This window comes from Acanthisitta chloris, unplaced genomic scaffold, assembly GCF_000695815.1.
Source record: "Acanthisitta chloris isolate BGI_N310 unplaced genomic scaffold, ASM69581v1 scaffold12428, whole genome shotgun sequence".
Taxonomy (NCBI): Eukaryota; Metazoa; Chordata; class Aves; order Passeriformes; family Acanthisittidae; genus Acanthisitta; species Acanthisitta chloris.
In genome coordinates this window covers 72,562-95,232 of record NW_008688733.1, presented here as the reverse complement: position 1 = coordinate 95,232, position 22,671 = coordinate 72,562, and the positions used below count along the sequence as shown (strand labels likewise).

The 22,671-nt window shown below is 41.7% G+C and overlaps 1 protein-coding gene across 1 annotated transcript in view; it reads left to right on the top strand.

Moving 5' to 3' along the window:
• Nucleotides 1-22,671, top strand: part of POC1A (POC1 centriolar protein A) — a 49,510-nt gene that overhangs the window by 1,835 nt on the left and 25,004 nt on the right. Inside the window, exons 4-9 of the mRNA XM_009081151.1 lie at nt 3,002-3,181; nt 4,315-4,422; nt 5,747-5,862; nt 10,229-10,362; nt 20,964-21,032; nt 21,996-22,094. Of these exons, the coding sequence (XP_009079399.1) occupies nt 3,002-3,181; nt 4,315-4,422; nt 5,747-5,862; nt 10,229-10,362; nt 20,964-21,032; nt 21,996-22,094 (706 nt within the window). The remainder of the gene's footprint in view (nt 1-3,001; nt 3,182-4,314; nt 4,423-5,746; nt 5,863-10,228; nt 10,363-20,963; nt 21,033-21,995; nt 22,095-22,671) is intronic.

The window sequence follows — 22,671 nt, the reverse complement described above, 5'->3', positions numbered from 1 at the left end:
AAAGAGGAACCACTTAATGTGATGCCTCTGACAGAGGAGAGGTAATTTGGCCTTGAAATTGCATGGAAAAAAAAATCAAAAGCCTTTGCAAAGATTAAAATCCATATTAACTTCTTATGCTAATATAACAAGTCACTAATGTAACTCATCAGTGGTGAGCTGTTGGATTTTTTCTTTCCCTTTCTTTCCCTTTCCCCAGTCTGTCTTTCCTCCTTGCAAACATCCTTTACTTCTCTGCCGGTGTTGAGCAAGATGCTGGAACACAAGTTTAGAGATGGATTTACGTGTTCTGTGAGCAGAATGGAGGTTACTAGCTTGCTGTAGTCCACAAAACAATTAGATACCTTTAACCTTTATTTTTTGGTCTAAAACTAGTAACTGTTCCACTGATAGTAGATCACGGTATATTACTAAGATAAAAGACTACTTTATATTATGTATTGTCTTTTTTGTGAGCTTGCCTATGATTAACAGAAATTTCCTATCAGCACCTTAGCCTAATTATGAGGTTTCCTGTTTTGAATAGAGGCTCTCATTGCTTTAACTCATTAACACTTGTCAAGTGCTACCTGTTTGCACTAGGAACCATTGACTGAGAGACCTCAATTTCTATTGTTTTATTCCGCTAGGGATTGTTTTAAGTGAGATGTCCTCAGCCAGGGACACTTACTGAAATAAACACAAATGGAACAGTGCTTAAGAGCTTCTGCTTGAAGACTTAAACTTGCTGCAAGTAATGAGAAGTGTTTTGTGGTCAAGATGCAGAAAAGCACCTGCCAGTGTTTCTTCTGGTCTCTTGATACCCACACTAAACAGTGGGATTGTTCTGTGAATGGACAGGGATATAAATAGGCATTGGAGGTTCTTTTGGTTGTGAGCTTGCAGACCGTGTCTATCCAAGGCTAAAGGATTGTGCCCAGAAGCAGATCCTGATTATTGTGGTGGCAAATAGAAGGGATTAAAAAAAAACCCCAACAAAAAAACTCCAACCAAACAAAAAACACCTCAACTTTAAAATGGACATGTTGCTTCAGGAGCCTGGGCAAGCATTTCTCATTGTTTCTTTTTGAAGAGTTTTTATGGTTATGATTTGTAATTGGAAGCTTTATTTGATCTATAAAACTAAACCTCATCTCTGCCATGGAACTGATGGGTTCTGAAAGCAACTTTTTAAAATTCATTATAAAGGTGCTCTTAAGTATCTTCACTTGTAGTGAAACAGAACTAAAATTTGCAGGTTGTAATTTCACTCATAATTGTTTCAGTTTAATTAAAGTTTCCTAGAAGGAATAATCACAATGGCGTGATGGCATATATATTGTTAGAAGGCACAAAGTGGATTAGGATTAAAATTTAACCTTGCTGCTCATTAATCTCCTACAAAGAAAGAGACTGACACTGTCATTTGCTGTCGCCAGAGCTGCGCTAATAACACAGAATGCTGGAAGTAAATTAGAGCACAGACTTCAGTTCTCAGAAGCTAAGGCATACATTTTAAGAAGGGACAGATATGATGAGAGAGCAGAATGTCTGTCGTGTGATTATGTCTTGGTTGCTTTAGGCACATGAGCTCTGAGGTCTAAATTGCACCTGGGGCTGTCAAGCCATGTCAGAAAAGGGCCAGTGTGGAGAGAGAGTTATTGTTAGGCTGCTCATTAATACCTTGGGGCCTGGCACATTTAATCTGTGTTTATATTCTGTGTCAGTTTACCTTCTCTAAATACAACAAAAAGTTTTGATAGTGAATCAGATTTGAGACCTTCAGCTTGCCAGTTTTGCACTGTCATTAAAAGGGGAGGGAGAATCTGTCCCGTAGTCTGTGGGGTAGGACTTTATTTCCAAATAATCAGAAACCTTGCAGACCCTTTCAGGGTCAACATGTTACTGAAGGAGTTAATGCTGCCTTGGTGTGTGGATTTCTACCTTTGGGATTTGTTTGTTATGAGCCATGATGACAGACTTTTATAATTTCATGTTTCTTCATGAATTTTTATCCAGCTTGGGGATGTTCTGTGGTTTTGGACAGAAAGAAAACTTTGCTGAGAAGTAACCTTTACAGTTGCTTGCCTTCTGGCAGATAAAGGATTCAATAAAACTAGGCAGATTTGACCTTTTCTGAGCAGGGAGGGAATATTGCTGAAGATAGGTAGGATTTTGATTTTTTTGGCCTTTATGGTTTTGGTAGTCCTCAGCCTCAGTATAAAGCTTATTTAAATCCTAATAGAGAAGGGAGCAAACTGCCATGCTTTTCTTTTCTCTTCAGTCTGTGAATATGGAACTCCTGGCAGTACAGTACATGCTGGAGACATATTTTGGACCAAGAGTTCCAGAAACGTGTTGGATCTCTAAATATGCCTTGTGTTTATTTTCCAGGAGAATGTGTCTTGCATTTTTTTGGAAATGATGGACAAAGAGGGAATAACAGTGCCTTGTCTCTTGTCTTACCAGGCTGAGTTAATGGTAGTTTGGTCACAGTTGTACAGCATCAGGTGTGCTGAATTGAGTTGTGCTATTCCTTATGTGATGCTGCAATGGAATTGTCCACCTGGAGCTTGGGCCACTGCAGGTTGTGAGGATTGGTTGGCTCTGTCCAGATGAACTGTGAAAACACCCCCCTCCTTGCCTTCCTTGCAGTGAAGGACCTGGCAACAGTACAGAACCTCAACATCATCGGTGTTATTCCCCTAAATGTTGTTTTAAATGGTTGCACAAATTCCCAATAGCATTTTTGGCTCTTTATGGGAAACATAGGTTGTTTGCTGTTGGATTGGGCTTCAGTTTGGAACTGGAACACTGCTTTTGGCTATGTATTCTGTATAGCTCACAAATAATGAGTACATTTGGGGTTGATCAGTGTTTTTTAACTAGTGTGATCATATGCAGCTCCCATAGAAGTGGTGGTTAATAGCGCTGCTCAGTGTACAGCAGCTTTGTGTTTTGAGGTACATAATGTCTTTGCTGCCCTGTTGTGCAATTTTAAGGTTCTCTATCTTCTATACAGCAAAGGAGAATCAACTGTGTTCAAGGCTCATACAGGAACTGTAAGAAGTGTTCATTTCTCCAGCGATGGCCAGTTCTTAGTTACAGCTTCTGATGACAAAACAGTCAAAGTGTGGACAGTTCACAGACAGAAGTTTCTATTCTCACTGAGTGAACACATCAACTGGGTTCGCTGTGCCAGGTGAGTACAGCTCTGACAAATAAAGATGGGGATTTATCCCTCAAAGCAGAGACTTGAGTGTCATGGTCTTATGTAACACGTTTCTATTCAGGGTGATTCAAGAGTGTCTAGTGACTGAAATATATTGCTGACCTACAGAGAGATCCCTTTGGATGACAGTCTGCACCCACTCTTGTGTTTCTCCTCTGATCTTTGCCAAGCAGAGGCTTTTCTGCTTTGTGATTTGATCTGTGTTTTGCTTTTACCTGGTAAGGAGACTTCAGCATCTTGAAGTTGCTAACAGAAGCAAAATGAGAAATTTCTTCTGTTACTTCAGCTTAGTACCTTTTAGACTTGTCATTCCTCTAGTTAAAATGATCCCCTGTACTCCTTCCAAAATGCTCCAAGTGCTGCCATGATAATAACATTATTTCCTGTTAACTCTCTTGGATTTGTTGTTCAGTTGCCCATCTCAGTTGTTCTGAGGAGTGTTTTGTGTATCTATGTATCTAGGATAAAGCCATGGTTTCTCTGTGGGTGGAATGTCCAGTTGTAGTTCGGAATGTGGTGGTGGCAGTGGCTGGTAGTGCTATAGCTGCCCAAAGATGAGCAGAAAGGAAGTTTTTCCTTTATGTATGATGTTGTTCTCTAGTTAGGGACTCAAAGTCCTGATCCTGTGAAATGTGTGCCCATAAAATGGGATATTGATCTGTCATGTATATGAAATTTTGAAATGGGAGCTTAATATATCCTCCTAAGGCACTGGAATGGTGAAGGTTCTGCTGCAGCTGTTATCTTGGGAGGAATTACGGTGCTCTGAATGTTTATGGCAAAGGTAGGAATTGTTTTGAGCTGGGGCAGAGAAACAACTTGATGTACAAGTTGAAACAAGTAGGACAGTAAATCTTAAATCAGACTCAGGATTTTCCTGGTGGCTATTTTATGTTCCTGTGGAATTAGGGATAGTTTGGGGACTTAGTTTGCTTTCTTTTCCCTCAACTTAGTGATTGGATTTTTAGTCTCACTGATGCCAGTGTGACTTCTTGGAGAGCTAGATGTGTTTAGCAGCGTACCTTGCCAGTTGACTGAATTCAGTTGACCCCACACACCTTTCGTTTGGGGACATTTCTTAATTGCTGTAACTCTTATCTTAGATTCTCTCCTGATGGACGATTGATAGTGTCAGCCAGTGATGACAAAACTGTCAAACTGTGGGATAAGACCAGCAGAGAATGTATACACTCCTTCTGCGAGCATGGGGGGTAAGTGCCAGTGTTTTGTCTGAAATGGGGGTGCCTAGGGAATGTACTCCTGGTTTGTGAGGTACAGAGGTCCTTGTCCTGGCAATCCTAGAACTGCTTAAAAAAACATTAGCACCTGTTAGTAAAGCAGCCAGTGTAGGACGAGGTGCAAAAGAAGCTTCTGGAATTAACTGACCTCTTTCTGACTGCTCCAGGTTGGAACCACAATGGTTATATTTGAGTAACTGTCCAACACATCAAGCCTCATTTTCATTGTGCTTATTTATTTTTGGAGATGCTTGACTTCTTTATTTCTTCTTCTAGCTATGTCAAGCTCTTTGGTTTTCCTCTGAGTTGACATAAATTGTAAGTGCAGAAGCCTGCTGGCAGGTTGGCACTTGGATGCTTTGTTTCAATTCCTTAAATGTTTAAGTAACAAGGTTATTAAAAAAAGTAACTTTGTATTCAGAAAAACAACCAGTGAATTTGGAATGTTTAGCCACAGCAAAAGTTAATTTGTCCAGAAACGTAAAACAAGTCCTTAGAGAACTGAGTCTAGAATCTTCCTAATTCTTTGCTGCATTGAATTTTTAAGTACAAAGTTAGGTCCTTTTCAGGTGGTATACAATGGTATTAAGACAAATTCAGACAGCATTGTTTTTTCCAGTGCTCCTAAGAATATAGCTTGTCCAAACAACCTATTGAAATATCTCAACAACTTTGGCATTTGTTACAAGAATACTCAAAAGAAAATTAATTTTAGCCCATTTATTGTGTGGCTTAGGCAAGGAGCTACAAGATGCCCTTAACTGAAATTTCTGAAGGTTTTATTGTACTTGTGTGTTCAAAATAAAAATTGATTGCTTGCAGGTCCAGAAGGAAATTTGACCTTAGCCTTGCTAACTTCCGAGTGGCAACATGTGATTTCAGGCACAAATTCACTAAGTTCCATCTTAAAATTAGTTAATAGAAGGAAAATATTCAGTCTTGTACACACAGCTCTAGAAACCCTGTTAATTTAACAGAAGGCATATATTATGCAAACATTAAATGAACACTTGAAAATGTTGTTGTGACAGTTAGATCCATCAGATTTCAGGAGGCTTGTGTCTACAACTCCTACACCTGTAATGTGAACTGTTGAAGATGGGATGCTTAGGCAGGATCCCGCAGTCTGCTTGGGGTTATAAGCAAGGTCTGAAGAGAAATTCAACAAAACTCATTTCAGGTTATCTCCTTTCCGTAGTGTCCAATGAGTCATGGTGTTGCTTCCCTTCTTGAAAAGACCTTTGTGATCTCTAGCCAGAGTTGAATGTAAACAGTTGGATTTAACTGCTCTTTGCAGGTTTGTAAACCATGTAGATTTTCACCCCAGCGGTACATGCATCGCTGTGGCCGGTGCGGATAACACGGTGAAGGTGTGGGACGTCAGGATGAAGAGACTGCTGCAGCATTATCAAGGCAAGTTAACATCTTGGAGAAGTTCAACCTTTCCAGGTTCATAGGAATTGCTCTGAAGTCCAAGGAGTATTTCTTCATCACCTGTGGCTTTTGCAAAAAGGCACTGAGTTAGGCCTGCCAGCAGAAGTCTTTCTTCACCACACATCATGCTTTGCTTTGTATTAACTCCAGGGCTGATTCTGAAACTGTCCATGCTGCAGGTGTGCAGGGTGTTACCTGTGATGCCATTTAGCTCATATTCACTGCTCTTGAGATGATGACTTAGGCATGCGGCCTTTGCCTCTGAATAAGCCTACAGGAGGAGTCACATCTATTCCAGCAAATCAAAAGGTTAAGTTCTTTGAGATAATTAGGGAAGGTTAGCAAAAGAAGGAAAGTCAGTCAATTGCAATTCTATACCATGATCTGTGTTTACAGTTCATTTTCCAGAATCTGTTTGGTTTTCAGCTTCCAGAATTAGCTTTGACCGTGTTACAACTTGTCCAGGTTGGTTTGTCTGTAAAGTGTATCTAGGAGTCTAAATGTTTAGGGGTTTTTTAACCCTTACCTTCCAAATGGCATCTCCTCCCACTACCTGTTCCTGTCCAGCTGATTAGTGCTGCTGTTTGGCAGAACTGGAGAAGAAGTGGATGCTTCCCATCCCTGCAAGCTACTTTGAGACTGATTGACCTGTTCTGTGTATAGTAGTTTCTTGAGCCTAATCTGGCTTTCCTTTACTAAGAGCAGTTTTTAGGGCTACTGTAGTATTTTTAAATCCATACATTCTCAAGCAATGTTTCCAGCATTGATAGCATATTGAACTTAATTTTGCTGACTTTTCCTGAGGACTGCTGTTAGTATTCATGTAAAGCAGATCAGAGGTACAGGGCTGGAGCTTGGTGTGTTCTTTCTACCATCAACATCAGCTACTGCAGGTCACTGCTGTGACAACCTCACAGCTTCGGTTGTTCTTATGGATCACAACCACTCCCAGTTCTCTAATCGTAATCAAAATCTAATACAAATCAAACCTTTTGACAACTGTTATTCCAATTCATCAGTTTTGAGCTGGTACAATCACAGTGATGAATATTGAACGGTGATTCTTTGTGTAATAAGTATTGTTAACTCGTGGCCCATAGCACAGCTTGGAAATGCCTTTCTGAAGTCTTGTTGCTAAAATCAGTAGTGCATTTAAATACTTGAACAGTGTCAGATTGTCCTTTAACCTACTTTATCAGCTTTTCAATGGTGGCAAGATCTGCAGTGCATGTTTCCAGCCACAGTATAACTTGGCTCAAAATTCATCTCTTCCTGCTTTCCACTTACTGCTATTAAATTGACCGAATCTAATGTGGTTTGTTTGGCTGCCAGGTTTATTTTTTGTCATGGAATTACATATTTCCCCTGTATCCCACCCCTACCGAGTGGCATTTTAATCTGACCCCCTCACTATTGAAGCAGTCTTTTCCTGTTGTGTTATTTTTAACAGCTACTGTGGAAATGCTAATTGTGTATTAAACTTTGAACTAAAAATAGTCACAAAAGCTGAAGAAACCTAAAATTGCAGTGGTGGCTGTTCACAGTCATTTCATGTACCTGTGGCTGCAAACTGATGTGTTTGTAACGTGTCCTGGAGATGCATTTGTGAATCCTGCTCTTCTCAGGGTTCATGTGTGTCTTCTTGGCTAAATCGGATTGAGTTTTGTGTCTCCCATGTGAGGCTGCCAGCCCAGTCCCACTAGGTGGCATCTCTGCCTTCAGAATGTGCTGATGCTCTCCGATTTCTAGGGAATCCATTTTAAAGATGGACTTGCATGGAGGAGTTAACAGATCAGTAGCCCTGCCACAGGCTCTTGCATCTTAACGTTGGGCTGTTTTCCAACACCCATTAGTCTTTTAGCAGTGTTGCTCTCGTTGCCAGGGCTTGTTCCAACTGTGACATTTGTAAATGAAAGTTGGATGGTAGAGAGCAAGCTGCAAAACCTTTTGTATGATTTGTTTTTCTTTTAGCAAAGTAAAGTATGCTCTTGTCACTTTCCCTGTACAGGAGAGCAGACAGATGCTTTATCCAGTTCTCTACTTGGTGCTTTTTTTGTACAGCATATCTTTTTTGTACAGCAGATTTTGTACAGCCCCTACAAAGCTGGCCAGTGTTTATTGCCTGACATTTTTCCCTGTCCAAAGTTGTGTGTGGAGCACCTCTATTGTAGGTCTATGGAAACAGCTCTAACCTGTTTTTTAAATTACTGTTTAAAAAGAATAATTGAATAATTGATACTTTTTATCCAGTTAGGATAGGGCTGATGGTGATTGTCTGTTCCCAAGGGACTGTGGCTGTGTCAAGTGCACCCTAATTTATCTCCTCACTGGTTGTTACTAAGGGTTGCATTCACTGATTACATAAAAGTAGTGTTGTGAGACACAGGACAGTTATGTGCAGCACTCTAGGCTGGCAGGACTCAATTTTAGTTGTTACCCCCCAGTGTAAGTCCTTTAACAGGCTGTTATTTTGCTAGGGCTTGACTGGCAGGAGAGTGAGCTTGTAGCAACAAGGCACTGGGAGATGCCCTCATGCTGCACCAGATTTATTGTTTACAACATGAAATCAAGTGATGTAGTGGCAGGCTCTTGAAGAGGTGTTGTGAATGGTCTTGTGGGAGGTATGAGCTGGTTTGGCAGAAGAGAATGAATTTTTCTCTGAGCTTGTGGCAGCCAAGAACTCCTTGGGCACAGAAGCTGCAGCTGCTTACGCAGCCTCAGTCTGTGTGACTTCTTTCCATTATGAAAAAAGTTTTTTTGTGAAGCTGGAAATACTTTAATTCACTGTCTGGAACTTAGAAGATAGATATATCATTAACTTGTTCTATTTCTGATGTGATTCATTTCAGGACTTGCCTTAGCTGACAAGATGTGTTTGCCTTTATCTGATTATAGACACTAATGGGGTGGGGAATATTACAAATCACTCAGAATAAAATTTTCAAGGGAGAAAGGTATTTAACAGTCTTTTATGAGAAAAAACTCCACATAGAGCTTTTTCTCTAGTGTCATACGGGACTGGGGGGATAGAGGAAGATCTGTGTGGTAGAGTCAGTATTCACCAAAAAGAGTAAGTGTTTAGAGGTTACCTGTGTTAAGGGGTTTTTTTTTTCTGTGTTTTTCAATAGTCCAGGTCAAGAGGAGTTTTCAGAACTTAAGCTGAGGTATTTAGTGTTCCTGAGAGTTTCACGAGTACAGGCATTCTGTTTTACATCTGAGCAAGGTTGTTTCAGGTATCTGCTTTAAATCCACAGCTGCAAAAAATAGTACTTGGTTCTTATGTCTTTAAAATTACATTTTGAGGATTTTTTTAACAGTGTGGATTTAAAATGCACAGTGGACTCTCCAGGGAATATAAATTTAGTGGGGTGTGATGCATTAGTGGTTGTAGATTTGAGATAGCAGAACATTTGGAGGGCATATAATATAATTAAGAATAATTGGATGGTTAAATCCCTCCTGAAGCATAGTCTTAATATTCTGTAATGTCACATACGCTCCGAAAGCTGTGCATATGTAAAGTACTGCATGTTCTTATAAATAAATATGTTCAATAGCCTGTTTTGTAAAAGTTCTGGGAAGGAAAAAAGCCATGCATTAGATGTTTAATGTTACAGTGAACTTCACTTAAGTTTGACTTTTTTCCTGGAACATTTTCTTGAGCTCTTTTCAAAATAACTCTTAGGCTTCATCCTCATGCAAGAAGGATTGCTTTATTGGAAGCTCACACTCTTGATAGTTTGTCTATTCATACTTGGTTCAACTTCTTTGTGAGACAAATTGGATGCTTGAAGAAAATAATGCTTATACTGGACCATTTTCAAGTTGCTGGGTTTTATTTCCTAGTTTCTCTTTAACCCAGTCTTGGCTGGAGTTGGGTAGTAAACCAAAAGAACCTGCAATGTCAGCTCTGAGTGTCTTCTATTGTAATTTCAGGCTTCTCGATGTGCCAGCATATAGATTTTAATCTGGAATGACTTGAGAGTAAGAACAGCAGCTCCACGGTAGTAAAATAGACAATGTCCAGCTCCCACACAATCCTATAGCTCACTTGCACGTATAGTGTATTTTGGGCCTATGCTGGAAGCTTTTGTAGCATTAAATTTCCCAGAATAATTGGCAAAGCTTCCTTTTTCCTTTCAGTAAAGTAGTGCCTATTTTTACAAGAATCGAGTACTGTTGTTCTCCAGTGCTTTGAAGAGCTTTCATGGAATGTTTCCCCCATGATAATTTTCCTGTTAAACTTCGTAACAGAAAATTGGAATTGCTTGTACTTTATTCTTTTGCCTTGGGCTTATGTAAATTGGTCTTGGTGACTGTTATATATGTTTTTTTCCATTCTTAGTGCACTGCTCTGTGGTCAACAGTCTTTCCTTTCACCCCTCTGGAAACTATCTGGTTACTGCTTCCAATGATTCAACTCTTAAAATTCTGGACTTGCTGGAAGGAAGACTTCTGTATACTATTCATGGTCACCAGGTGAGGACAAAGCCTTTAATGCAGTAATGTACAAACTCACAACAAACTGGGCAGCTCCATACTCGAGCCTTTCAGTCGAGTATTTGTCTGAAGACTTCCTTGTGTAAAGTTGCCATTATAATACTGCTAATAATCTTCAAGATCATCACTGTTTAAAGGGTAGGGAAGGCAGGAATGGAGAGAATGAGAAAGCAGGACCAAAAGTGAGCTCCAATATTGAGGATTCATGTCTGAGACTGAAGATGCACAGTCAGAGTGGTGCCCTAGACTCTGATCCTGGATCTGTCACATGCTCTCTAGTGTAGCTCTGTCTGTCTCCCTCTCCAGAGTGGTGCAAATAATACTTGGCCCCCTGACACAGATGGTGTGAAGATAAATGCTGTTCACCTGGCAGGAGACCTGAGGACAGTAGCTGTAAAATGGAGGAAATCTATTTTGGGATGTGGTTTGGGAACATGTTTTCATCTTGTTAATGGAGTGAATTAAATAATTGAAGGTGATAAATGCTGCTGGTTGGTTAGGTTTAACTGATTGGTCTATTAGCATTATGCTGCTGGATGTGTTGCTTGTAAGGTTAATTGTATGAATGCTTGGAGCTCTCTTGCTAAATCTTAAATGAAAATAAATAGACTAATTTCATTATCCATGCTGAATGGAGCTCAAAGGTATGAATAAGCAGGCCTGCCTTAAAGGTTTGCTTTGCAAAGGGACAGAGAGAACAGAACTTCTTAGGCCCATGTGTGTCTCTGTTAAAGTGGGGACTGAGTTTTAAAGTATAAAATCTAGCTGAGGAAAATGACAGCCTGGAGCTTGTGGAAAGTGGTGGGGTTGGTTCTGGGCAGTAATGGTAGCTGTGTAAGCTATAAAACTGATAATTCTGCCTTTTTGTGGCTTTGTTTAGTGACTGCCTTGTGTCATGTCTAAAAAGCTCAAGCTTGTTCTGTAACTTCTTTTCTGCTATGTATTAAGAAATTTTTCTTTTTTAAATTTTTTTTGCAATATTAATGGAAAAATAGGACAACCTCATAGTTCAACCTTTCCATGAAGTAGAGCTTTGTTTAAAACTGACCAAAGGGTTCACATGCTAATAGAATGGAGGGGAGATAACAAATGCTGGTTGTCCTCACGTGTAAGCTGTGACTGTATAAAACTTTTCTTGCTTTGAGAACTGCACTAAGTGGATGCTCCTATCAGATGGGGGCTGCAAAGCTTCTGATGTCTTAATCTTGTTTTCATATTTGTCTGTTGTGTTAATTTGCCAAGTGGGTTCTTAGAAAGTAGCTTCTTGGAAAAGGGTAAGTGTGGAAGGACATTGCATCTTTATATCTTTCCCCTTTCCCTCGGGAAGGGATGTGCCTGGTTACGCAGGAGGCTGAGCTTGCTTTCCATTTTTCTCCCATCCAAGCTGTTAGCTGCTCCTCACTGACTGCAGTGGCACAAAAAACCAAAGTTTAGTTTTGAATGAGAGTCCAAAACTGATTACGGTGACTGAAGTATTCAGAATTAGATAATAGAAAGTCCCTTTAGGCTAATGCTGTACTTAACTCGGGGCTTCTACAAAACAGTTGGTTTGTGGATCTTCTCTTCAAAAGTAGTTAAAGCTCCATGTATTCCCTCCCCGCTGCTTCCGATCAGGAATACAAGCCTCTGTCTCCTCAGCATCTAACTGGCATTGGAAAAGCATTGCCCCTTGCACAGCTGAAAGGGAGTGCCATTGTGGGACTGCAGCTCCTTCAGTATGGAAACAAGTGCAAGTATAAAAGTGGCTGGTAGAGCTTTCTGGTTATCTTTAAGGGTATTGCACCGAGATGGCTGTGGAACCAATCCTGGCGTAGCCCTGGCTGACATTCCCTCTGCTGGCACGTGCTGTGTTGTTGAAGGTTGGTTCTTTTTCTGCCTGATTTAACACATACCTTTTCCACTAAAATCATATGGCAACCTGTGCTTCATTCACAGTAAGCAACTGGCAGTGACAACAGGCCCTGCTTTCACCAGAGGCTGCTGGGGTGAATTTCTGCACTGGCTACTTTTCCAGCCTGCTCTGCTCGTAGATAAACCCAGGCTGCTTAATACTGAGGGATTTCCCCCCCACCCTGCTTTCTTGTCACTGTGATTTGTGACACTATCTCCAAGTGGCTAAAAAAGTGCATGTGGATTTTTTTGTCATTAGGGAGATTTACCATATTAAGTGATGGGTATATAGGTTAGTCACCAGAAGAACATTATGTTCTGAAGATGTTCTTGAGTTGTGACTTTGTGTGGTTGCATATGCTGGTTGAGACTTTGTTCCTGCTCTGACATCTGGCTGCTGTTGTGTTGTTCTGGGAAGGCTGCATGCGACTGGACACTTGAAGGAAAAAAAAAGGCCCTTTAGACATACTTTGATGCAACTGCTGGAGTGCCAGGAATTTGTTAGCAGCTGATTAGCAGGAGTTTACATGGGAAGGTTGGCCAAGTTTACATTGCTGTCTTTAATTGTAATGTAGCTGCCTCCCTTGTAGCAGGAGGATTGTTAGAGACAGGAGTTTGCAGCTTGGAGCTGACATCTTGCAGCTGTGAAATACCATTCTGTATTGTGCTGCATATTTTGATTCTGGAGTTCTTCAAGCTGTGAAGTGCCCTTGTCTAATTCCATACAGATGAGACACTGAGTTGGTATGCAAGTCCAACTCTGGTACTGAATCAGTGTTGAGGAACAGAATGTTTTGGGGCCCATAAGTCACCTCCAGAGAGTTGCTGGAGAGCAGGTATGTACACAGTGCTTGTCTGCCCTTTTGAAGTGGTTTGATTGGAGCGTTTCCAGACTGTCTTCCTGGGTGGAATGGAAGTTCTCAGTAAATATTTAGAAAACATCTCATGGTGATGTTTATAAATAGGAAGACAGAAAACACAAAGTTAAAATTCTGCAAGCAACCTTGGCTGGAACTATGAAGTAGCTGCATTCTACCTACCTGGACGACATAAGTGCTCTCTGCTTTGCTAATTGACTAATGAGTAGGTGCACTGGAAACAAATGTGCTCCTTTACTGCCTGCTGCCAGCTCTGCCTAGCTGGCATTAAACATCTGTCCTCTTTGAAGGGTGTGAGGACATCTTGGAGCTGCACAGAAGTTGACCAACAAAGGGAGGAAAAGGTGTGTTGCAAACAAGTGATTGACTTTAGGTTAGCATTTCTGAGTTTTAGCAAGGAATACAAGAGCTCTGTTGTTCCCTTGTATTTTTATAAACTGAGGCTTTCAAGAGTTAAAGGTACTGAAAGTTCAATTATAAGATGCCAGTATAAATTTCCCTCTGTTAGCTGTAGCCCTTACTCCCTGGTGAAGGAGGGTGCAGGCATGATAGTCTTGTTCTGTGTAGTAATGCAGGAATTTTTTAAAGCCCAGTGAACTGAGAATACTTGTGACTTCTTGTCAGACGTATTCTGTGTGCAAGCATCCCTTGTTGCCATTGCCATCTCTGTTCTCTGTGCTTTTCTCCTGGATTCCCTTTCCCTCTCTCTTTCTCTCCTTTGTGTTATCAACCTCATTGGGCAGTTTCTAGGAGTCTGCCCTTTTCATCTTTACATTTTTCTTGTCCTTACTGTTAGAGGTGTGCATTGTTTCCAAGGTCCTTATAGCTTACCGTTCCATCCCTACTTTAGGACAATACTCAGCTCTGTCTTGCACCTTTTGATTTTTCCAATGTGCAGTACCCATGCTGATACCTTTTCCCCTCCCCATGTTGTTTTAGCGTATCTGTGTTGTTTGTAAAAAAGACAACAAACATTCCTGTCATAGCTTGTACCAGATTGTGAAACAGGTGTGTGTTAACTTTGTCACCTGTCTTGCCCCTTGTATTTCTTCCTGCCTCTGAATTCAGCTTTCTTCTCCTGCTGAGCATCTTGCTATTGTCTTTCACCTTTTCTGATGAGATTGAATAGCTCTCCATAGCTGTGGGTTTCCTTGCTTCAGGTTCATCGCTGATACAGGCCCAGTGTTCCCACCTTAACAAAAGGTTTGATGGTTTGAATTGATCTTCACTGAACTCCCTTCACTGCTTTCTCTGCTGGTGAAACCAAGTGACAGATGAAAGTCATGACATTCAGCATCTTGTCTCAGGCCTTCCGTGTTCTTTGGCATTTGAATGCATTTATGAAGTTTCTTACTTGCTCTTGGTGTTTTCCTAATTGTCTTCATCACTTATTCTTTGCGTTTTTTGCTACTCTCCCCTCTGTGTGCTTGATGTCCATCTCTGCAAATATATCTTGCCCTCTTCTATGCACGAAGGAGCTGAAAGCACTGTCAACAGTGGCAATGATTGTTCTGAGTATTATTATTTCTTTTGTGCCTGGAACTGATGACACCATGCTTGGGATCCCAGTGTGCTGGTTGCTGCTGAATTTGCTTCTCAGGTCTTGTCTCCTCTCATATCTCCTTTTACAGTTTGCACTAGTTAATCTGTTCCAGGAGAGTTTGAATGTACTGGCTCCTATCTTCCCACTTCTACATCTCCTTCTGTGGCAGTGGGAGAGGAAGCTCTCCTTTAATTCAACCATTTGCATCCTCTAGATATGCCTTGTTCCAGCTCTTGGCACCTCCCTTACTGCCTCACCTGGCTCTTCTCTGCTATGCATTAGTTTCTCTCAGGATTTAAAAAAAATAAAAATCTACTGGCATCCTTGACCTCACTGCCTCTCCTTTCACAGTGCAGACAGTGCATCATTAAGCTACTCTCCAGGTTTATTCCTGGACCCTCTCCAGCCTGACTCTTGTTTCTTCTGTTAGGCTGAAGCCAAAATGTTAACCCTGTTCCTAGCTGAAGCCTGAAAGCTTGGCCTCTCTTGACTTGACTTGACAGTTGGTGTTGGCTCTGCTGTTGTTTAAGGGATGAGCCTTCTGTGCCCCAGCAGCTCTGTGGAGAGGAAAGGGTGATCAACTCTGTGATCATCTGCTCATTATTTTTGGATGGTACACATTTGTCTGCTGCTTGCGTGCAGGTGTGACTGTGTGCTCCAGGCATATTTCCATTTCTCCCAACTAAACTCTTGGCCTTTCTCTTAAGTATTTATTTCAAAGACATCTATTTTTAGCTCCACCCTTGAAAGCTTTGTGTTCAGGGATGCTATTCCTGTTGTTTTATGTCATCCCTGTGTCTGCTGTTACTGATGCTATTAGGATCCTGCCAGTCACTCACTCAGTGTTGTAATCTGTGTCCTGACTTTGGATCCCATCTCTCTTGGTGATTAATGCATTCTCAAGCCATTCAGAATAGCTCTGAACATCTGTTTGGAAGGCCAAACTTAATGTTTTACGTAAGCTGATCAACCTGTGAATTGGCTAGGGCAATAAAGGTCTTGTGGCCACTAGTGTCCTTTGTAGGAAGTGGTAAAATGAGGAGAAGGTTTAATCTATCTCTGAGGCTCATCAGCACATAAATTGAATTGTGTAACATGCTGGACCTCACCTTTCTTACCTACCTGTGCAGCTAGAATTGGGCTGTCACCTGGTGTTTCAGCTGCTATGCCATGCATATCACCTTGTCTGGACCTTGCTCACTGGGAATGCTGCTGCAAAGGACCAGGTTCAATGCTGTTATCATTCCTTCTATATGGTTCCTTTTTCCTCACAGTTTCCATACTGCATCCAGTGTTTGAGCATTTTGTTGTTTTCAAGGCTGCCTGGGACTTCTCTCCACCCTGCCTGGTACTCTTTCTGTAGAGGAGATGAGTTAAATATTGATGAATGGCAATGTTCTTCTCACTCAACAAATCCAGTGGATGACTTTTTTTATTCTCTTCTGTACTTTCCATCAAACTTTCTGCAGCTTTCTCCCAGTATCACGAAAATTATTGCTGTAATTTCAAACTCTTATTTGAAATACCCAAAAGCTTCACAGGCCTCATGTTGTTGACCTGCTGAGGGCTAAATAGAAATCTTCCTTACTTCTGACTTGATGTGTCTCAATGTCCAGCCCATTTCTTCTGCAGCTTGCTGTTTAGTCTAAGCCAAGAAGATACAGGAATTTGGGGACTGGTGCTAACAGCTTGTGTGGAGGACCTGGGACACTGGGGATGCAGACTGGAAATTCTGAACCTCCAGGAAATGCAAATAGAAGGCCATTGATTGTATCCTGCTGCAGAAAGGAACTGAGTCATCCTTTAGAAGTCTGCTGCATCCCACAAGTTCTAGTTACATGGGAAATAAGCTTAAAATTATCTCTACAACTTCTATAGAAGAATATGCAGCCGTTACTTTTTGATGCTTTCCATGCAGGCAGTAAGTTAAAAGCAGGGGGAAAGAAGGAAGATTTGAATTCATCAGCCTCCAGCCACATACCAGGACTGCATCAGAAATCTGTTGGATTTCTGCTGTGCTTACCTGGAACAAATGGGGGTTAGGCTGTGTCTAATCACTGGCAAGTGTAGCTTTTTATTTTTGTTTGGTGTGTTTATATTAACTTGCAATAGTATTTGGCAAACTATTATTTGTATGTTGCTATAGCAAACCTGTTACATCCGGGCAGAGTGCTGTAAGTGTATTTAGCAAAAATGCGTTTCACTGTATTTATGTCAACAAAGATGTAGAGGATGTTGTGTCTATAGACTTGTTTGTTCCTTTTCTTTAAATTTATAAAGGCACATTCAGTTTTTGATATCATTTTCTATTTTGGGAGGAACATGATCTGGTGAACTTTTTTTCCCTTCAGAATGCCATGACTTTGGAGTCAGTTCATTGCCTGTTTTGATGTGATTTGTGTTGTGCTAGATTTTGTCTAAATACTCTAAAATATTTAGACTGATAAAAATATTTTTTGGAAACATTGCTCCTCTCCAGTGTTCCTCACTTGTGCCTGTTCCTGAACACTTTGTCTTACTTTTTTTTTCTTTCCTAACTCTGACTGGTTTATTATACACAGGGTACAGCTTCTGTATCCTCAGCTCTGTTATCTTGGAGTAGTATTCACCACTGCAGTTTTCTGCCCCTTCTTACTGTTTATTTGTCTTTTGCTTTAGCATTTTTTTTTTCAGATCCTTCATTCCCAATAGTGTGGTTGGAGAGCTGAACGCTGGGGAAGGTGGGTGGGAATAAAGGCAGAGGCACACTTTGTCTCAGCTGATTGATGGCAGTGTCTTTGGTTTGAAATATCCACCTAGTTATTGCTGCATCAGTTGAACAAGCTTGGTCACACTAATGACTGCTCATGCATTTTGAAATTGCTGCTACTAGGTCATTTATGGCAAGATCTCTCCAGTGAGATGCTGCTATTAGAAGGCCTCAAAACCTTTTGACATCACTGCACCTGAAATGATAATTTGGAAGTACTTTAATGTGTTTTAAGGAAGCTAAAACTCTTCACACTGAGAGTGACCACATCAAGGCTCTAGCTTTGCTGGCATAACCTTGTGCCAGTTGGAAGCCCCCAGGACTGTGGGATGCAGGTTGCAGTGCAAGTTGGGTGCTTCTCCCAGATGCAGACTTTGGGTGTTTGTTTACCTTCAGGATTTATAATGATGAGTTCACTTTTACGAAGGAGAGAAAGAAGGGTAACCAGAAACAAACTGGATGTGAGATTTCCCTGTGATGCCCATTAGGAGGATGTGAATTCCTGATAGAATAGTCTCTCCTTCCAACTCAAGAAGATTCTCCTCATTCTGTATCACCTTCTGAGATACATGATCTTACTTGAAAAGAGGATAACTGCTTCTGTCAGGAGGTGTATGATTGTGTGGTGGAGTTTTCTGATGGGTGTTGTGGCTTTTCTGGTTGTGTTTTTGGTGTTTCCTCCTACCCCTCCCAACCTGTCAGCTCCACAGGCAACCTCTGGATGTTCTCATTCCTGCCTCTACCCATTTGCGCTTGGGCAAAAGCTCTTGCCTTAGAACAGTCTGCAAAGGAATATGTTCAGTAGCTGACACAAAACTCCCTGGTCTGGGTCCTCAGCTGTTTATTCTAGGCAGAACAGTTTGTCTGTTGTGCCTGTGCTCAAACACATGTAGCAATCTCCCAGCTCTGTTTAACTGCATCTCAGAGCTCCTGCCTCACCCTTTCCATGAGCATCCTCCTGTGTGCTTGCTGAAAGGTTGAAAATGTATTAAAATAGGAGTGTGGTGTGAAATGTGTGCTGCTACTCAGGCAGTGCTGCAGCACTCAGCAGCATTTAAAGTCTCTCAGAACTGACTTTTAAAAGTGAGGCTTCTTCAAAATGATTCTGTTTGTGCCAAGATGATCCTGGATGCATTAACTCTGGCATCTCTTCTGTAAAACTACTAAAAGTAATTTAAACCAACCTTCTGTATTGCAATTAAAAACCTGACACCTAACACAAACCTGCATAGAATATTAAGATGCAGCTTAAAAATGACAAGTATTGTAAAGGGGTGTCTGCCTGCTGCTTGCATTCTCCTGTGCTGCTGCAGGTGCCCGTTTGGTATGAAGCCTCTGTTGTTGCTTGGCCACATGTTCCAAGCATAAGAGGATATGAAGCAGTGATTCTGTTTTGTTTCTGATGCTTTTGGATGTCCCTTCATGATGACTTTGTCCTGTTAGTTGGTTTCCAAAGAGAATAGCTGCCTTCTGCAAAACTCCAGGTAGTACTACAGAATGCAGTAAAGCCAGTGTACAAATACAGTATATTCTGCTGCTGCTCTGTCTGCTGCTCAGTGACATGTTCTTGTGGTGAGTTTGACCCTGGCTGGAGGCCAGGTGCCCCTCAAAGCTGCTTGCTCTATCACTCCCCTCCTCAGCTGCACAGGGGAGAAAAAGCATAATGAAGGCTCATGAGTTGAGATAAGGATGGGGAGAGATCACTCACCAGTTACCATCATGGGCAAAACAGACTGGACTTGGGGAAATTAGCTGAATTTATTGCCAATCAAAATCAGAGCAGAATAGAGAGAAGTAAAACAAATCCTAAGAACACCTTTCCCCCACCTCCTTCCTGGGGTTAACTTTAATCCCAGTTCTCTGCCTTCTCCCCCCCAGCACTGTAGGGAATGGGGCTTACAGTCAGTTCATCACATGCTGTTTCTGCTGTGGCTTCCTCCTCAGGGAGAGAAGTCCTTCCCCTGCTCTCATGTGGGGTCCTTCTCACAGGAAACAGTCCTCCATGAACTTCTCCAATGTGAGTCTACAGTTCAATGAACTGCTCCAGTGTGGGTCCTTTTCCACAGGGTGCAGTCCCTGAAGAACAGGCTGTTCCAGCACAGGCTTCCCATGGGGTCACAACCATCTTTCGGGCATCCACTGGGGCCCAGCATGGGGCTCCTCCATGTGCTGCAGGTGGATCTCTCCACTCCTGTTGACCTCCATGGGCTGCAAGGGCACAGCTGCTTCACCATGGTGTGCACCCCCATGGGCTGTAGGGGAATCTCTGTTCCAGCAGCTGGAGCACTCTGTTCCAGCACAGGCTTCCCATGGGGTCACAACCATCTTTCGGGCATCCACTGGGGCCCAGCATGGGGCTCCTCCATGTGCTGCAGGTGGATCTCTCCACTCCTGTTGACCTCCATGGGCTGCAAGGGCACAGCTGCTTCACCATGGTGTGCACCCCCATGGGCTGTAGGGGAATCTCTGTTCCAGCAGCTGGAGCACTTCCTCCCCCTCCTTCACTGACCTTGGTGTCTGCAGTGTTGTTCACATATTCTCCTCCATGTGCTGCAGGTGGATCTCTCCACTCCTGTTGACCTCCATGGGCTGCAAGGGCACAGCTGCTTCACCATGGTGTGCACCCCCATGGGCTGTAGGGGAATCTCTGTTCCAGCAGCTGGAGCACTTCCTCCCCCTCCTTCACTGACCTTGGTGTCTGCAGTGTTGTTCCTCTCACATATTCTCACTCTGGCCACAATTACTACTTCTGTGTGATAACCTTTTCTTAAATATGTTTTCCTGGAGGAGTTACTATCATTTTTGACTGGCTTGGCCTTGGCCAGTGGCTGGTCTGTCTTAGTGCTGACTGGCATTGGCACTGCCAGACATGGGGGAAGCTTCCAGCAGCTTCTCAAAGAGTCCTCCCCTGTAGCCCACCCACTACCAGAACCTTGCCACATAAACCTAATAAGTTGTTTTCATCAGTGCTCTTCAGGTGGTAGCCTTGGCTTTTTCTTCCTCCTGTGCTGAGAAATATGTGAGCTTCTTGACTGCCAAGTCTCAGACAAAATGAGTGATTGGATTCTGCCCTGAATACTGAGTCTTATCCCTTCAGTTACTCTGCTTGGACAGATTGTTTAAAATGGTTCTAACTGTGGCCAAAGTAATTAATGCAAATTGATGGCTTTGGACAGGAGTTTTAGCAATTTCTAATTCTAAAGGGAAGTGGGAATGATTGAGGGGGAACAAGGAAAAGCCTGAAGGTGTAAAACTTGGTTTAGTTTCTGTCTTGATGCCATGTGTATTGAAAAGTGGGTATCTTAAACTGGGAGCGAAAGTGTGGGAAATGGTAGGTGCCAGCAAGCTTAGTCTATTAATTGTGGCTCACATACTTCACAGGTGAGGGCTTCAAAAATTTTGCCTTTCGTTTGCTGATGTCAAATGAGAAGTATCTTGCACAGTTGTAATGAACAGAGCTTTGTAAGACTTCGGGTTTTTTCACATTTTATTTAAAGCTATCTTTTAAATCTGTTTGCAGGGCCCAGCTACATGTGTAGCATTTTCAAGAGCTGGAGACTTCTTCGCCTCCGGAGGGTCTGATGAACAGGTATCTGACCAGTTTAATTTGATGGGTTTGTGCCTTGTTACTGTTCCTTGGCATCTTTCTGCTATCAAAGAGAGAGAAAGTATTCAGTATAGTGAGAGAAATTAAACATGGACTTTTCTTACTGAGGCAGCATTTCAACTGGATTGTCTGGGAATGGGTATGTACAACAGAGGAAATACTATCCTATATTTGGCCCTTGTTGTGTGCCTTTCTGAGCCACCTGCTCCTGGAGAATAAGTCAGGTGGGTGTACAAATGGCTGTGATGAAATGCCTTGAATATTACAGGCAATTGTCTCCTGACCTGCCACTGGCTAGATCTTGATAACCAAGGTGAGCTGCCTGGGCTCTTGTGTTTTTCAGACCTCTGAAATAGTTGATTGATTGCTCTTGAACTTCTTTAGATGTGTAGAGCCACTGCTAAGAGTTTTACTCCATAGATTTCTTCTTGGTATGTTGAAGTAATTTATGTTTTAGAGGCCTTTGTTCTGAAATCAGTACTGTGTTATGGAGAGCAGGTGCTGTAAGTGAGATTTAAGTCTTGTGTTCAGCTGACAAACTAGCTCAAGGTCTCTAATGCTGGTCTCAGAGTACTAACTCTCCTTTACCTGGGAATGAATTTCATGATAAACCAGTGACTAGTTGGTTGACGTGTGACAGATAAAATACTGTGCTTAGTGTTGTAATTCTGAATATATTTGCATTTTGTTTTAAAGTTCCTTAAGTCATTCTAGTTTCATGATGTTCTTGACTCAAGGAATGCTGAAAGAGATCATGCTTTGAGAACTCAGTTTAGCTATGTCTGTATTCGGTAGCATATTTGCAAATAGCATCCTTCGTCAATGGCAAAGCTTTCCTAGGTTAACTTTGTGTGGATCTGCTGACTCTTCTCTGATGTGTTAACAAAATTGACCTTCAAGGAAACTTAGATGGAAAATTTTAATGGAATTATCTTTCTTCTGCAGGTGATGGTCTGGAAGACTAACTTTGATGCAGCAGATGACAGTGATGTAGTGAAAACACAGAAATTTGGCAGCAGTGTGGATGGGACCCATCACACTGGGGTAGGTCAGCAAACAGCAATCATGTAGAGTTCCTTTTTGGAACCCTTTCTGCAGCTTGAGAGCATGTGACTTTCAGGTGGTTGAACTATAGAACCATCTTTCCTTGGTATGTATTTGAGCTGCAAGATACCTGTTTTTAACCAATCTTGTATTGTTTGCTATTGTTTAACTGTAGTTACTTTATAGGAAAATTATCTATAATGATTTTAAAAAGGGAAATGCATTTAGTGCATGTATAGATGCAGTTTTTTATTAACAGCCTGTGTTTAAGAATGTGTGGTAGGCTTGAGTGATCATTCACAAAAAGCAGGTGTGAGCAACAGTTGAAGTTGGTTTTCCTAACTGATATGAATGCTTTAGGACGGTGTCAGTCCTGAAAATTGATAGTGTTCACAATATCTTTTCACTGACAATCAGCAAAGGCAAATGAAGTCACTGTGCATAGGCTGAACACATGACAAACAGGTGATATATTGTACTGGAGCTTCTTTCCTGCATACCTGGAGGCATCAGTTCATATCTGTTCCCTGAAATATGTGTTGAGAGACGTTTGAGTTCTGCTGGTATCTGAGGGATA